The sequence below is a fragment of the Aquarana catesbeiana genome, linkage group LG05 (genome assembly GCF_042186555.1).
Source record: "Aquarana catesbeiana isolate 2022-GZ linkage group LG05, ASM4218655v1, whole genome shotgun sequence".
Lineage (NCBI taxonomy): Eukaryota > Metazoa > Chordata > Amphibia > Anura > Ranidae > Aquarana > Aquarana catesbeiana.
This window is the reverse complement of record NC_133328.1, coordinates 459,737,848-459,754,855: the sequence shown is the minus strand read 5'-3', so window position 1 is coordinate 459,754,855 and position 17,008 is coordinate 459,737,848. Positions and strand designations below refer to the sequence as shown.

The following is a 17,008-nucleotide window of genomic DNA, read 5'->3' as shown; positions in this document are numbered from 1 at the left end:
GTCAGTTAAGTAATTGCCAGACCATTGTTCCTAATTTTTATGAAGAGTCTACTGACTGGTATGGTACCAGCTGATTGGAGAAAAGCCAATGTAGCACCAATATTTAAAAAATTACCAAAATATATACCTGGGAACTACAGACCAGTTAGCCTAACGTCAATAGTATGCAAGCTCTTGGAGGGGATGATAAGGGATTATATACAAGATTTTAGAAATAAAATCTGTATCATTAGCAGTAATCATCATGGATTCGTGAAGATTTGTTCTTGCCAAACACATCTATTAACCTTCTATGAGGAGGTGAGCTGCCATCTAGATAAGGGAAGTCCCATAGATGTGGTGTATCTGGATCTTGCACAAGCATTCGATACAGTTCCCCATAAACGTTTACTATACAAACTAAGGTCTGTCAGCATGGACCAAAGAGTGAGTACATGGATTGAAAACTGTCTGCAGGGGTGAGTTCAGAGGGTGGTAATAAATGGGGAGTAATCGGAATGGTCCAGTGTGGAAAGTGGGGTCCCCCAGGGTTCTGTCCTGGGACCAGTCCTATTTAATTTGTTCATAAACAACCTGGAGGATGGGGTAAACAGTTCCATCTCAGTATTTTCGGATGATACTAAGCTAAGCAGGGCAATAATTTCTCTGCAGGGTGTGGAAACCTTGCAAGAATATCTGAACAAATTAATGGGGTGGGCAACTACATGGCAGATGAGGTTTAATGTAGAAAAATGTAAAATAATGCATTTGGGTGCCAAAAATATGAATGCAATCTACTCACTAGGGGGAGAACCTCTGGGGGAATCTAGGATGGAAAAGGACCTGGGGGTCTTAGTAGATGACAGGCTCAGCAATGGCATGCAATGCCAAGCTGCTGCAAGCAAAGCCAACAGAATATTGGCATGCATTAAAAGGGGATTAACTCCAGAGATGAAACGATAATTCTCCCACTCTAAAAGACTCTGGTCCGGCCGCACCTGGAGTATGCTGTCCAGTTCTGGGCACCAGTCCTCAGGTAGGATGTGCTGGAACTGAAGAGGGTCCACAGAAGGGCAACAAAGCTAATTAAGGGACTGGAGGACCTTAGTTATGAGGAAAGATTACGAGCACTGAACTTATTCTCTCTGGAGAAGAGACACTTGAGAGGGGATATGATATCAATCTATAAATACTGTACTGGTGACCCCACAATAGGGAAAAAACTTTTTTGGGCAAGGGAACTTAAAAAAACACGCGGTCATTCACTAAAATTAGAAGAAAAGTGGTTTAACCTTAAACTGCGTAGAGGGTTCTTTACCATTATGGGCCGTACATACGATAGGATTTTCCAACAACAAATGTTCGATGTGAGAAATTCCGACCGTGTGTATGCTCCATCGGACATTTGCTGTCGAAATTCCCGACAACAACTGTTTGAGAGCATTCCGAGCGTGTATACACAATTCTGACGCACAAAAGTCCAAGCATGCTCAGAATCAAGCAAAAGAGCTGCACTGGCTATTGAACTTCATTTTTATCGGCTTGTCGTACGTGTTGTACGTCACCGCTTTCTTGACGTTCGGAATTTCCGACAACATTTGTGGGACAGTGTGTATGCAAGACAAGTTTGAGCCAACAGCCGTCAGAAAAAAATCCACGGTTTTGTTGTTGGAATGTTCAATCGTGTGTACATAGCATAAGAGTTGTAAGGATGTGGAATTCTCTTCCACGATCAGTGGTTTCAGCAGGGAGCATAGATCATTTTAAAAAACTATTAGGCACAATATTGGCATAAAAACACACAGATTGGACTTAATGGACTTGTGTCTTTTTTCAACCTCACCAACTTTCAACCTCACCAACTTCACTGGGCATATGTGAGGGTTTACATCCACTTCAAAGTGTACCTACATTTTTTTTTTTGGGTGAAGTGCGAAAGGGTTAAAACCCTGTCAGGTTTAGCTGCTGTATATGTCCCTGCTGGGGAGATTTATCCTCTCTATTTACTGTATATTGGTGATCACTGTCACCAGAACCTAAAGTGAAAGAAAATGCAAAAAAATGATGAGTTGTCACTGGAAAAGGAATGAAGGTGAAACCTTCAAATGAGGACATTTTTTTCTAGTGACAACTTTCTGACAGAGGGCTTCCTTTCCCTTGGGATGATCCCCTCTCTTCTCCTCTTGTGCCTCAAGACAGAAAGTGAAGGAAGATCTCCCATATCATGTACAGACAATAACAAAAACATCGATGGGGTTTTAGCTATCCCTTATCACATTTGAAACTAAGTTTTGACTTTAGATATGCTCTAAATGGTTCCTTTGTGTCTGTGAAGTGTCAGAAGTATTGGAAAAAACACTGTTATTAATATTGTATTTATGCACATGTCATGGTTGCATGACACTTCAGTAATGCATGATAAAAATATGTTCCTTTAGTCTTCAAATCATGAAAAATGAGTGACGACAGCATTTTCTATTTAGTATTCTAAATGTAAATCTGCTGTTTAGAGCTAAGAGCTGTGTGGCTAATAAACTGAACCTGAACTATATACTGTTCAATTTTGCTCTAGAGTTTGGCTATCCATCTATTGATTGATCTTAGCCATGGCCAGAAGGGTGGGTAGCCTGTGTTGTAATCTAACCATAGGATTGTCCAGCTCCACAGTAGTAAGTTGGAATGGTGGAAAAGTCTTAGAATCTGAGTACTAGTACCCATACATCCGGCATCATTTAATGAAATGTACATAGGAGTTTCATTCAAAGAACTCATATATTTCACCAATATGTTGATGCATATCAAAAGAATTGTGGATTAGTCAGGGGGAAAAAATTACCGTTCAGATTATGTATAGAGGTGGCCAAAGCATGTGCCAGTTCTCACTATCCCAGAATACTCAGTGTCTATGTACTCTGTGGTAGAGATGGATTTATTCTAACAAGGAAGTCAATTCTGTTAAGATATTTAAGGCACGTAACTAGCTATGAAGCATCCAGTAGCATCACTCTATTTGAACATTGCAGAGGGATATTTCAAAATATTATGCAGCAGCAGTTTTGAGTTTAATTGTCTGCAGATGGTAGATGATCTATTTCTCTCGCTTGTTGCCACAATTCTAATAGCACTCAGGCTGTTCTATGTAAATGAGAAATCCTTCAGAAAAAAGTCTGTCCTTAATATTCTTGTGTATTTTCCTCACATCATTTTCCAGCTGTTCCATTTGACCTTCTGTGTTTTTTAATCTTTCTAAAAGCAGAGTCGCTGCTTTTTTATATATATATATTATATTTGAACAATTACTCTAAATTTAAACTCAATAAACTATTATTATTGTCATGTAACAGAAATACAGCTGAGGTTTGAATGATAGTCTAGCTGGAGGTTCCCCTGGTTGCCTACCCCGTCTTTATAGTATCCCCCTTTGCTCCTCTGCTGACTGCTGCGCAAAGAGTTATTTAGGGAGGTAAAGAGAGAAGCAAAGGAACTGGGCCGGAACAGACGGTAATTTTCTAGCAAGTTTACAGTATTGCAAAATAATAAAATTGTGTTCATGGAATGGATAACTGCTACAAGAAAGCATTGGAAATATTGTGTTTTTCTGTGAGTTTGCCTGCATTTGTTTAAGTTTTTGACAGGAGTGTGTCCTCCACTGAGATGTCAAAATATACTATGATGTGTTTTGGTCACTTCGTTAGGCAGTAGATAACAGATAAGGCACATCATGAGCCTTTACCATGCATTATATGTCGGCATATATCATCTCCTTAGGTGTCCTCTCATAAAAGACAGCAATTATTTAAAGAATAAATTCACCTTTAAAAAAATAATAAATGCAATTTTTTTTGCAGGTAAAATGTGTGCATTTATATATTTTTTTAGGAGCCTGTAAATCATTGCACAATCAGGAGATTGTGGGTATAATTACAGGCTCCTGTGGATGGTTTTTGCAGCTGTCTGCCTTTACCTCCGATACTGGCAGGCAGTTACTGAATGACAAGAAGCTCAATGAACCACCTAGAGCACTCATCAGTGCCCTTGTAGTTCATTGATTCACAGTACTCTGTGAATAAATGATGTGGCTGTGTGGGTAGAGCCCTGCACAGCCACACTCTTTTTGTATTCTGACAGGGGGTGCAGAGAGAAGATCACCAGCCCACTGTTACGGGGGGGGTCAGGGGGAGAGCTTGTGGATGCTGAACGTGTTACATGTTATATGTTACACCCTAAATATGGATGTAACATGTTCAGAAAGGTGAACTTATCCTTTTAAGAAGTCTGTTTCCTGATATATCAGATAGCATGTGTTTTGTCACTGAAGCTATTGATTGTAACATTTAACATTTAATTTAAACATAATCACATACATCCCTATTTTATTTTACTGTATCCGTGGTCACAGTCATTTTTTCATTGCCTTTGCCTTATATGTGACAGGCGTGCTTACACCAGTCAAACCTAAAAAAAAAAAAAAAAGATAAAAATCCAGCAAGATTAAAAATGCTTCCTTGCATGGGGCTATCCCCCTATATTTCAAGGGAAAATGCTCAGATAGATATAGGGCAGTTTTACCCACCTGATCCCCTTTTTTTGCTTATCTTTTAATAATGCAGAGTCATTCCCATACACACCCACTGTTGGTTTCTGGCCCTTCCTCTCCCATACAGATAGCATGATGCATCAAAGCGTCAGTACTTAGAAAGGTTTTACAGACACCAGTCTGTCTTGAATCAAGCTGGTAAGACAGCAGGCATGGAGAGAAAAAGAGAGAGAGTAGTTATGCAGCACAGGAAATGGCCATGAACATAAAATAAATAAAAACACATAACTTACTGTAAAAATGATCTCTAAATTATGCAGTCATTTTGAGTGTTAGATATAGATTACTCCAGGAGTTATAGAACTCTTTTTCCATGCACAGAGCCTACTAAAACATGGACAGTTGGTGTTGATAGGTACAAAGGTCATTGGTCCTATTTCCACTGTGGGATTTTTAGATGCACTTAAGCGGTTAGAAAATGTACTATTTGCAAAAATATACCTTGGGAGGAATGTATTAAAACTGGAGCAGCTGTGCATGGTAACCAATCAGCTTCTATCTCCAGCAGGTTCAGGTAAGCGTTAATAATCAAAGTTAGAAGCTGCTTTGTTGCTGCTCCAGTTATGATAATTTTACCTCATTGTGCTTTATTCAACAGAAAGCTTATTGTACAATAGGAAGTTTTTTTTTTTCTATTTTGAAATACAAATGCAAATTCATGTCTAGGATAAATCATTTACATCTCTATTGTGCACATGGAGTTGACGTCACTCTGGATAGGTAAAGTATAGTTCAAACCGAATCCTCAAGCAAAAATTTAAATATATTAAAATAAAACTAACTATCTAAACAATTGACTTGTAATTTATTAAACCCACCTACACATTGACAAGATTAGTTCAAAACTCAGGGGGCCATTAATCGACCTATGTGTAATACAAACATACCTAAAATAACTGCATTTGGAGACAGTTTGATGGAAATATACGTATATGGTCATTATGTAAACCCTTCAAAGTCTCTTTAGCTCAAGTCAAGATCTGATCCTATATATATTTGCCCAAATGCATATATTGGTGCATTCAATAAAAATAATGTATGTTTGCTCTTTTCAATCAGTCAGATCCACTGGCACATGGCCAGCTTTAGTCTTTACTTGTAAGACTTGGCAGAAGTCATGAACCATAATATGCCCAAGACAACTGTTTCTTGGAATTATGTGAGCCATGTAAACCTAGTTCACTGGCTTCGAGGTCACCAATACATCTTGTGTTTAAAGCCTAGTATACACGATCAGAAAATCGTAAAAAAAATACTGCTTTCAAAGCGATCATACGATAATCTGATCGTTAGTACACAGCTTTTATCCGAAATTATCCAAAAGAACAAACACAAATTTGTCTTGCGTATGATATCGTACGTTTCTTTTAATCAGTACAGTTATCATCCGAAAATACAATACAAATACATTACATCACTTGCAAATTTTTATTCTGTCATAAGGGAATTTTCGTACTTTGGTAACCTATACATTTTTCGATATGGAGACTAGCATGCAAGAAAATAAATAAAAAATGGACGATGATTCATCTGATAATCTCATGGTGTGTACTAGGCTTAAGGCCCAAATAAAGCCACAGAAATACATAGTAAGGCAGATACTGTACTAATGACCTCCAGTTTCATTGTTTTTTGGTTTTTAACAGTTTTGCAAGGTGTATAATTGCCTCTGCAATCTAAAAGGCAGCAACATTAGATCCCAGTAATAAGGTCTGATACATCCCTTACCTTTTCTTCAATTAGATACATAACAAGAAAATAAAATACAATGAATACAATATAAAAGATATTAGAATTCCATTTGGCTTTAACTAACTCAAAAATAAAGGACCATTGAAATACTGTGTCCTGAAATGTACCATAATGTAAACAAAAAGTGTTTTGTGTAAGCTTCTTCGCAGCATATCTTCCGCTCTGTCATTAATCACAAGATCTAACTGAAGTGCTTCTAACTCATTTTCATAGTCCAGTCTGTTCCTTTACTTTCCCTCATTCTTTCTAGTGTCAGCTCTATACAATGTGAAATAAGGATGGGAGGTTTTATGGCAGAATGATGTTGCAGTGTTTGACATGGTAAAACATTGACAGTATTCTTGTCAGCCTTGCTTCAGTCTGGCTTTTCTTCTCCTCCTCATGCATGCTGACCCGGAAATCTTCCTTTGCCTTAGCTGCGATAATCGTGACTCAGCTTACAACACCATACATTCGCATCGCCCCTGCTGCAGGCGACGACCAACTAACAGGTCAGACATTCAAATACACACAACTCATCGTGCATTTCCTTCTGCCTCCTGCCATCAACATTTTCATTTACTAATTTTTATTCTTATATTTGTTTATTTGCTTTGTTCTCTTTTTTGTTTAAGCTTTGCACATGCTCATGCACTTTACAGATACTTGTCCATTCCATTTATGTTTGCCATAAATATCAGTATTTTCACTGCATGCACTCATTATGTGTTTACTTATTCTGTGCATTGTTTTTAAGCTTCTGTAATTGTTATATTAAGGCATTTTTAAAAATGTGTTAGGTTAAGTCATAGCCCTCAACATTATAATTTTAATTCATCTTTGCCCAACCATTCCTTTAATTGACCTAAGCCATGCCCAGTTTGGAAAGCTCCATTCTTATGGGAGCTTTAGAAAAGGGATATCCCACAAAAATCAGGAGGTCCCTGAAAGCGTAACATTCGTATTGCCAGTGTACATGTAAAGTGGCAATGATATGTAATAACCCAATAAATTCCTTGCAGATTAGTTGGTTCAAAATGGGTTTACTTAGAGTAAACTTGAAAAAGATGTCTTGTAGAGAAAAAAACAGTCACACATATATTCCCTAACTATATATTTCAACTGAAATTATTTTGCCTGCCATGTATATTTATTAGGAATGAGTTCACAGCTGTTAGGTACTTTTGTATTAAAACTCAGTTTTCAATATGCTTTTTGTCACCTCTGCCCTCCCGCCCATGTCTAAAATACTTTCTAGTCCGACTGAATCCAAAATGTAATTTCCTGTACTAATATACTCTGCCTTAATATGTGTCTATAGCCTAAACTATTTTTTTTTTTTGTTTTAGATAGAGTGGGGAATAGTTAGAATCTTAGTCAGTTTCATATTGCTGTCTATATCCCGTTGAAGAAAATATTCTTCACTTCCTTTCCCAAAGACACTAAAGAAAATGGGTAGAAATATTTCCAAACTGAAATCTCCTCTTGGACAGTTGTCACTGGAACACGTCTCCTTTAGAAGATTTTAATTCACCTTCTATTCTGGGGACAACCATAAAATATGGAAATCCCCATAACTTTATTTCCCAGAAACAATAGTTATGATAGGCAAATGGGGTGAATCGCCCTAGCGGTGACACACACAGCAGCAAAAATCTGACAGAGGTTCTGGCCCTTCCATTCTGTATCCAAAACCAAAAGAAAGTTACTTTGAAAAGGAGCACACAAGATCTTAGGTGAAACGATATACAGACATAGTTGATTTACTAATTCCTACGTAATCTTTCTCAATTAGCTAAAATTGTCTGTTCAAAAATGTAGTCAAAAAATTTTCCAGTTGTGACAATTGATCAGAAAAGTAGTGTAAATATGTTTTTTTTTATGTTTTCCCCACCTGATATTTAGTCACAACTTTATAATGAAGATTATTTTAATTAAGTAAATGTTTATACTATAGCATGATAATAATTCCTAAATTAATACTCAGAATATGATATGTTGCCCTAAAAAACAGAAAACCACAAATATAATAAAGTAAAAACTTTCTTTTTCTACACACATTTACTAAATAAGTATAAGAAAATATAAATAGACAAGAAAAGTAAGAAAAACTATAGAAACAGATCTTTTAAAGTGTGTGGAATTATCGCAATAATATTCTGTATATTTTATTTATATTTGCCATCACTGATTAACATATATTCTAATAAAAAAAAGGGGCATAAAAATATACCTGGGAAAGGAAGCATTAAGCCCGGCAAACATTAAATAGCATAGATTATATTTATATTGCATATTTTCTACAGGTGAAAGAGAGCTGGAAATGAATTTAGCTATTATAAATGTGACCTTCACAGCACTTACAATATATTAAACATAATGGCTTTTGTGGCTGATGTCTGACTCAAACCATTACTTGTGTTTTGTATCTGTGCTGTAACACTTTCATATTTAAAACAATTATTTTTCATCCCATAACTATAGATAAGTAGGCAAAGGACACATTAACAAGTAGCATTGGACATAAAAGTTCTTTAACTTCACCATCAACTGTATATTCACAATCTTTATTATCTTAAATATTAAAAAACAACATTTAAAGTTTGTTGAATACGTTTAGATATGGTGAACAGAAAAAAATGATTATTTGCTTTATTTTAACTAGACATACTCATTGTTTAAAATTCGGCATCGCTGCGGCTGATTTAATTTTCCATTGTGACGGTTAGAGAGTAAATGATTAAAGCGGAACTTCAGTCATTTTTTCATCTTTCCATCTATTAAATCTTCTGCCCTTGTTGTTTTAACTTTGGATAGTAAAACATTTTTTTTTCTGCCAGTAAATACCTTATACAGCCCACTTCCTGTTTCTTGTCTGGGAAAAAGCGTAGGCGTTTGTCATCATGTACTTTTGTGAGAGTTTGCCAGGAAAGGAGTGGGGAATGAGTCATAAGAGGGCCAATGAGAGCTGCAGAGCTGGAGGTGTGCCTCTGTGTAAATCAAGGAAGTGAACAGGCAGCAGCTTCAGCTGCCCACTGTTAAAATAATTGCAGCCAGACTAAGTGGAGGGAGATTTCTACAGCATATTTGGCAAGTACAGAATCGCAGTATATATAAAATAATATGCAAAGTGGTTGGAGGGAAGTTTCAGAATGGCAAAGATGCTTTTTTTATTATAAATTATGTGAGCAGACTGCAGTTCCTCTTTAAGTGTTAATAATTGGCTGTGAGTTCCATAAGTGCTTGTTTTCTCACACACGGGTCAAACAGAACTTTTTTCATGGAGAAATGAGAAGTAAATATTTCCATTCCCTTTCCTTTACAGTATAAGGAACAATTCCATTACCTTACACGTGTTACAGCAAAAGTTTGCCCAGGGCATAGACATAAGAAAGCAGTCAGATGTGTAGGCACGGACTAATGCCTCATCTGGCCTTTACAGAAACAGAAATGACCAGCCTGGCCAAACATTTGTGTTTACGCTGTGCAGAGAGAAGATTGTAAAAGGACCCCAAGACCAGCTTGCCTTATTATCATGAGATCACCTGATCTGGAATTTTATATGTCACTTTGTCTCTGTGGGTACCTTTAGTCAGACTCATGTATTGTATCTCAGGTGATCCTTTTGTTACCAGTCCATATATGTCACATTTCATATACCAGGTTTTTTTCTGCATGTTTTATTTAAATTGCTTGCCATCCATTAATTTTTTAAATAAAGAAAACGTTTAAAAAGTTAACTCCAGAATTTTTTGACTATATCAGTAACAGTGGACTCTTGTTTACTATCAGTTTGATATGCTACACTTGGAAGAGATGTATTTTTGGTTAAAAGTAACCTGTTTTGGGCATTTCATCTAAAACACAGTACTACTTCTATAAAAATCCTGAGATAGAAAGAGAACTTACTTGCAATGTGAACACTATATAAAGTCAGGTGTAGCTACATATCACTTGTCATCGTGGCACAAATTTCAATAATTCAGTTACATTTTTAAACAAAACATGAAAGCTTTCTAAATGTTAGAAGCAACTGTAAAGAGAAGGAAATATTACATTGACAATGTAGAGTTGATGGCTATTTCTTTTGGGAGGCACTATTATTTCTTATATGGCCTCTAAATTATTTCAGTATTATTAACCAAGCCATTTGTATCTACGCTGTATAGTTTTAAATTGTATTTTTAGTATCTTTATAGTTGATATCTTTTTATCATTATCGTTTTAAATGGCTTTTTATAGCAAGAAATAAAGCAAGTTAGTTTGGCTGTGAAGCAAATTGTACTTAGTATGCAGAAAATAAATTGTTTCAAACTTACATATTATTATTATTATTATTATACAGGATTTATATAGCACCAACAGTTTGTGCAGTGCTTTACAACATCAGGGAAGACAGTACAGTTACAATATAATTTAATACAGGAGGGATCAGAGGGCCCTGCTCGTTAGAGCTTACATTCTAGAAGGGAGGGTCAAGTGGAACAAAGGGTAGTAGCTGTGGGGGATGATCAGATGGACAAAATGAAAATACAGTTGTTAGGTGTGGATAGGATAAGCTTCTCTGAAGAGGAGGGTTTTCAGGGATCATCTAAAAGCTAATAGAGTAGTAGATAGACGGACAGATTTGGGTAAGGAGTTTCATAGGCTTGGAGAGGCTCTGGAAAAGTCCTGGAAGGGAGCATGGGAGAAGGTGATGAGAGAGCTATAGAGCACAAGGTCTTGAGAAGAATGAAGAGAACAATTAGGATGGTATTTTGAGACTTGGTCAGGGATGTAGACGGGGGCAGAGGTGTGGATGGCTTTGTAGGTAGTTGTTAGTATTTTGAATTTAATTCGTTGGGTGAACGGAAGCCAGTGGAGGGATTGAGAGAGGAGTAGCAGAGACAGAGTGGTTCGTAAGCTGGATGAATCTGGCAGCAGTCTTCATGATGGACTGAAGGGGGGATAGAGTATGCAGAGGTAAGCCAATGAGGAGGGAGTTGCATTAATCGAGGCGACAGATGACCAGGGAAGGAATTAAGAGCTTTGTTGTGTCATTGGTTAGAAAGGGGCGTATTTTGGAGATGTTGCGGAGGTTGAGGCTGCAAGATTTGGACAGTGATTGGACGTGGGGCTTAAAGGAGAGTTCAGAGTCCAGGACTACTCCTAGGACCTTGGCATGTAGAGATGGGCTGATAGTTGTGCCATCGATTTTGACAGAGAGATCAGGGGAAGAGGCACGTGGGGGAGGAAAAATGATAAGTTTGGTTTTGGATAGATTGAGTTTGAGAAAGTGGTGTAACATCCAAACTGATATATCTGGTAGTAAATTAGTGATACATGAGGAGACTGAAGGAGTGTGTTGAGGGGTAGAGAAATAGCTTTGAATGTCGTCAGTGTAGAGATGGTATTGGAAGCCGTGGGAGGCTATCAGCTGACCCAGGGAGGAGGTGTAGATTGAAAATAGGAGAGGTCTAAGAACAGAACCTTGAAACAGGAATATCCAAACACGGCTACTACCAGAAAAGGTGTGCCACATCCCAAGTGAACATGGAAATGGAGGAACCCCCTAGGGGTGGGACTTTGAAGGCACTACCATAGCACAAATTATGTAAAAATGTATAAAGTTTATTATATATAGACAAAAAAGCACATAATAAATAAAGAATAGACAAGTACAAATGGGTGCATTATGATGTACAAACGTTTGGCAGAATAGACATGATACAAAATCCTAAACCCTAATCCTAATTAGGATCCTAAACCCTGGGTTTACAAAATCCTAAATCCTGGGTTTAGGATTTTGTATCATGTCTATTCTGCCAAACGTTTGTACATCATAATGCATCCATTTGTACTTGTCTATTCTTTATTTATTATGTGCTTTTTTGTCTATATATAATAAACTTTATATATTTTTACATAATTTGTGCTATGGTAGTGCCTTCAAAGTCCCACCCCTAAGGGGGTTTCTCCATTTCCAAGAACAGAACCTTGGGGGACCCCAACAGAGAAAGGAAGGGGAGAGGAGGAAGTAGAATTGTAAGTAACGCTATAGGTGTGGTTGGATAAGTAGGTTGAGAACCAGTGAAGAGCACAATCACTGAGACCAAAGGCATGGAGTTTTTTGAGGAGAAGGGGGTGGTCAACCGTATCGAAGGCAGCAGAGAGGTCCAGGAGTAGGAGTACAGAATAGTGTCCCTTAGTTTTGGCCGTTAGTACATTGTTTGTTAGTTTTAGGAGAGAAGTTTCTGTGGAATGTTGAGGACGAAATCCAGACTGAAGGGGATCAAGAAGGCTATTATCAGCAAAGTGGACGCTCAGTCGGTTGTAGACTAGACGTTCAAGGAGTTTGGATAAAAAGGGGAGCAAGGCGATGGGGCGTAGGTTGTTAAGATTGGATGGGTCCATTGAGGGCTTTTTTAGTATGTGGTTGACAAGTGCATGTTTTAAAGAGTTGGGGAAGATGCCAGAAGAGAGGGAGAGATTGAAGATGTGGGTTAGAGAGTGTAGAATAGAGCTAGTGGGTGAATGTAGCATTTGCAAAGGAACAGGATCCAGAGGGCAGGTGGTAAGATGGACATTAGTAAGTAATTTAGCAACCTCGTCTGTAGTGGTGGGGTTGGAAGAGGGAAGTAATGATTGTACCTGTGGGTATGAGGTGTAAAGCATGGAGGGTATCTGAACAGTAGAGATCTCCTTGCGAACTGTATCAATCTTCTGTTTGAAGTGATTGGCGATCTCCTGGGCAGTGAGTGAGTTAGTGGGTGGAGGCAGTGGAGAACGAAGTAGAGAGTTGAAGGTAGAGGAGAGTTGACGGGAACGGGATGATAAGTTTTTAATGAGAGTTATGAAATAGGTCTGCTTGGGAGTGAGGTAGGCTATAATTGTATTTTTGGAGGGCAGATTTATACTGGCTGAAATCTTTCTGGGACTTCGTCTTACTCCACAGGCGCTCGAGAGCACAGCTGTGTTTTTTCAGACAGCTAGTATCATCTGTTTGCCAGGGTTGAAGGGGACGGGACCTGATTCTGTGTGTAGTGAGGGGGGCGAAGTGAAGTGTTGCAGACAGGAGTGGCTAGGTCGGTGCAGGACAAGGGTTCGATTTTGACATAAAAGTGGTCAGTCGCAGAGTAGAGAAGAGAAGGGTTGAGATGGCGAGGGTTTCTATGGGTAACCATTAGGTGTTTGGAGGGAGAGGAGGCAGAGGAGAGGGAGAGAGTGAAATTAATAAGGTAGTAATCAGATAGAGAGAGTAAGGATAGTTGGAGAGGTTGCATGGAGAGCATAGGTGGGAAAAGACGAGGTCAAGGGTATTGCCTTCAGAGTGAGTAGGAGCATGTATCCATTGCTTCAGGTCAAAGAAGGAGGTTAGACTGTGAACTTTGGAAGTTGCAGGAATGTTAGTATTAGTAGGGATGTTAAAGTCCCCAAGAATGATTGTGGGGATTTCAGAAGAGAGAAAGTAGGGTAGCCAGGCAGAGAAGTCATCAAGAAAGGATGATACTGGACCGGGGGCCGGTAGATCACAGCTGTCCTTAGAGAAACTGGGGAGAAGAGACGAATGCAGTGTGCCTCAAATGAGGAGAGTGAGAGAGAGGGAGGTGGGTGAAGTAGTTGAAAGGTGCTATGTAGGGCTAAAAAGATTCCAACACCCCCTCCTTTGCATCCACTGGGTCTGGGGGAGTGAGTCCAAAGAAGACCACCGTGGGATAAAGCAGCAGAAGACGCAGTGTCGGTAATGGCGAGTAGATTAAATGAGTTAGCAATAAAGAGATCATGGAGGGAGGTGAGTTTGTTACAGACAGAGCGAGCATGGCAAAGGGCGCAAGAGAAAGGGAGTCTGGTCTTGGGAAGAAGAGAAATGGGAACTAGATTGTGTGCATTGTGGCTGCAGCCAGAGGGTGTAGAATAATGGGTGTGTTGAGTACAGTTAGGTGAAGGAGGCCCAGGGTTTTGGGATACATCACCAGAGGATATGAGAAGCAGAAGGGTGAGAGAGGTAATGTGGGAGTGTGATTTATATGAGTGGACATGCCCCAGTGGTTTGGAGTATTGGGCGTGTGGATTTAGAATTAGCAGGAGTTGGTGAGTGCAGTAATAAGGAGAGGACAGAAGTGAGGGTGATATATATAAGGTGTGGGGTGGAGAAGAGGTGTGTAGGAGAGTTACTTTAAGGATAGAAGACACAGCTGTCAGAAGGAGGGGTAGACATTGCATTTTAGAAGGGGGAAGAAGAGCTGAAAGTGTAAACAAGGTCACCTGTATTGTTTTTTTCAAGGTGTTATCTTGTGTTCCTCTGCTTTGTGCATTCGCTGAGGTGCAGTGTCAGAAGTGCTCCCACTTATAGAAATACCCCCACTTTGATAAAGAACCCCATCTGCAAATGTGCCACCCATTGGCAAACGTGCCTTTCCCAAGTGATACTTAGTTATATACAGGGCTTTTTTCAGGGGAAACAAGGGGAACGCAGTTCCGGCACCTCCAGCAATTAATGTAAGTAATAGCAAGGAGTGCTGGGGTGTGCTGGAGGGTCTATTGATGCTGGCTGCTGGGGAATCTGTTTTTGTATGGCGGTCTGTTGTTGCTGAGTATGTTTATTGTTGCCAATGGGGGGTATTATGTTGCTGGGGGGGTCAATTGTTGCTGGGAGGGATCTACTGTTGAAGGAGAGGTCTATTGTTGCTAGCTCTTGGAGGGTCTATTGATGCCGGCTTCTGGGGGTCTATTGTTGCTGGGGTGGTATTTTGTTGCAGGGGGTCCATTCTTGCTGGGGGGAAGGCTATTGTTGTGTGTGCGATCTATTGTTGCTGGGGTGAGGTCTGTTGTTGCTGGGGGGTCTACTGTTGTTGGGGTGGGGTCTATTATTGCTTACTGCACTCTATTTTAATGCTTTTCTTGTTATCATTAACAAATTCCATGCATATCACTTAGTAGCACAAGATGATACTTGGTTCTGTATTCTCTAAAATGGTTAGTACTGGGAGGTGGGTAGTTGGTGGAACCAAGGGACAATGCTCAGAGGTGGGTAGGGAGCAGAAACGAAGGGTATCTCAGAAGGGGGGAATTCCTGCAGCTATTCTCTGAGAAAAAAAGCCCTGGTTATATACTGCTAGGAATGGGGGGTGGGTGCTTCTAATTGCAATCAGGGAGTTAAAAAAACAAGGCTGCTATGCCGAGAAAAATTCACTTCAGAAACAGACTTATGCCCCGTACACACGGTCGGACATTGATCGGACATTCCGACAACAAAATCCTAGGATTTTTTCCGATGGATGTTGGCTCAAACTTGTCTTGCATACACACGGTCACACAAAGTTGTCGGAAAATCCGATCATTCTGAACGCGGTGACCTAAAACACGTACGTCGGGACTATAAATGGGGCAGTAGCCAATAGCTTTCATCTCTTTATTTATTCTGAGCATGCGTGGCACTTTGTGCGTCGGATTTGTGTACACACGATCGGAAATTCCGACAACGGATTTTGTTGTCGGAAAATTTTATAGCCTGCTCTCAAACTTTGTGTGTCGGAAAATCCGATGGAAAATGTGTGATGGAGCCCACACACGGTCGGAATTTCCGACAACAAGGTCCTATCACACATTTTCCGTCGGAAAATCCGACCGTGTGTACGGGGCATTAGGCTTAATGTACACGGGACATTTTTACAACCTGTCCTGAACGATTTAACTTGACAAATAGTAATCCACGTTTAAAACGTCTGTTTCTCCGCGTTTACATGCTGCATTTAGCAGCATTTTGCCATGTTTGCATTTAGAAGTGTTTGAAAAAAATATACTTTTTAAAAAAAATAGCCAAAAATGAAAAACGCCTGTAAACGAAACGCGGCTAAACGCGAGTTACTGCGTTTAGCCATATTTAGCCGCATTTAGAAGCGTTTGGCACTTGAAATGCCTCTAACCGCAGCGCCTGAACTCATTTTTTTGCTTTCCAAAAAAGGCTTCTAAACTCAACTGCCTAGAAACAGCTATAAAAGACCCTGTGTACATGAACTGATAAGATAACAGGAGCAGTTGAAAAAAATGCCCAACTGCTCCTAAACGTCCGTTTAGCAGCAGCAGTGTACATGAGGCCTTATAGGTGCATAGCTAATAAAGATAAGGAGGTCTAATTTAAAGGAAAGGCATAGGGAGGAAACAAAAACAAAAGCAATGTGGACAGTCTACAGATGGTTAAGCAAAAAAGAATACCAGAGTTAAAAGGGACATAAGAAGCAGTTTTCAGTAATGCAATTCTACATATTATCTGCCTCCTACAGACAACATTTTGGACAGTGACAAATCATTTGTGTATGTTTCACTGTATTGTTCCTTTTTGTAATAAATCATGGTATGGAGACATATTTAGAATGACTGACTAACATATATGTTCTGTTAAATATAATAAAAGGAATCCTTTTTTTTCAATTCCACTAAGCTCAGCAACAGTATACTATTATTGTCAAGAATCTTAATTATATGTTTTCTTGAATTAAAACCAAATAAAATGCATGCATGTACATAGGAAAATATAGGGCAGAGATAATGATGGAGGTAACATTGATTACGTTTTATTAATCTAAACTGGGACATTTTTAGCTTTTGACCTTGTTCTACTCAATTGCAACTCCAATACACCAAGTTGTGTTTAAGTGCAGCAATAATTGCACATTTTATTCCAAGGATAAGTAATAAAACTCACAAGATCACAAAGGTATC

The 17,008-nt window shown here is 39.0% G+C and overlaps 1 protein-coding gene across 10 annotated transcripts in view; it reads left to right on the top strand.

The window, feature by feature from the left end:
* Positions 1–17,008, top strand: part of PTPRM (protein tyrosine phosphatase receptor type M) — a 1,075,005-nt gene that overhangs the window by 662,356 nt on the left and 395,641 nt on the right. For 7 of the 10 annotated variants that reach the window (XM_073631374.1, XM_073631369.1, XM_073631373.1 and 4 more), the window contains exon 14: positions 6,745–6,819. The exons of the other annotated variants lie outside the window; for them this stretch is intronic. In XM_073631374.1, coding sequence (XP_073487475.1) covers positions 6,745–6,819 — 75 coding nt within the window. The remainder of the gene's footprint in view (positions 1–6,744; positions 6,820–17,008) is intronic. 10 annotated transcript variants of the gene reach the window in all.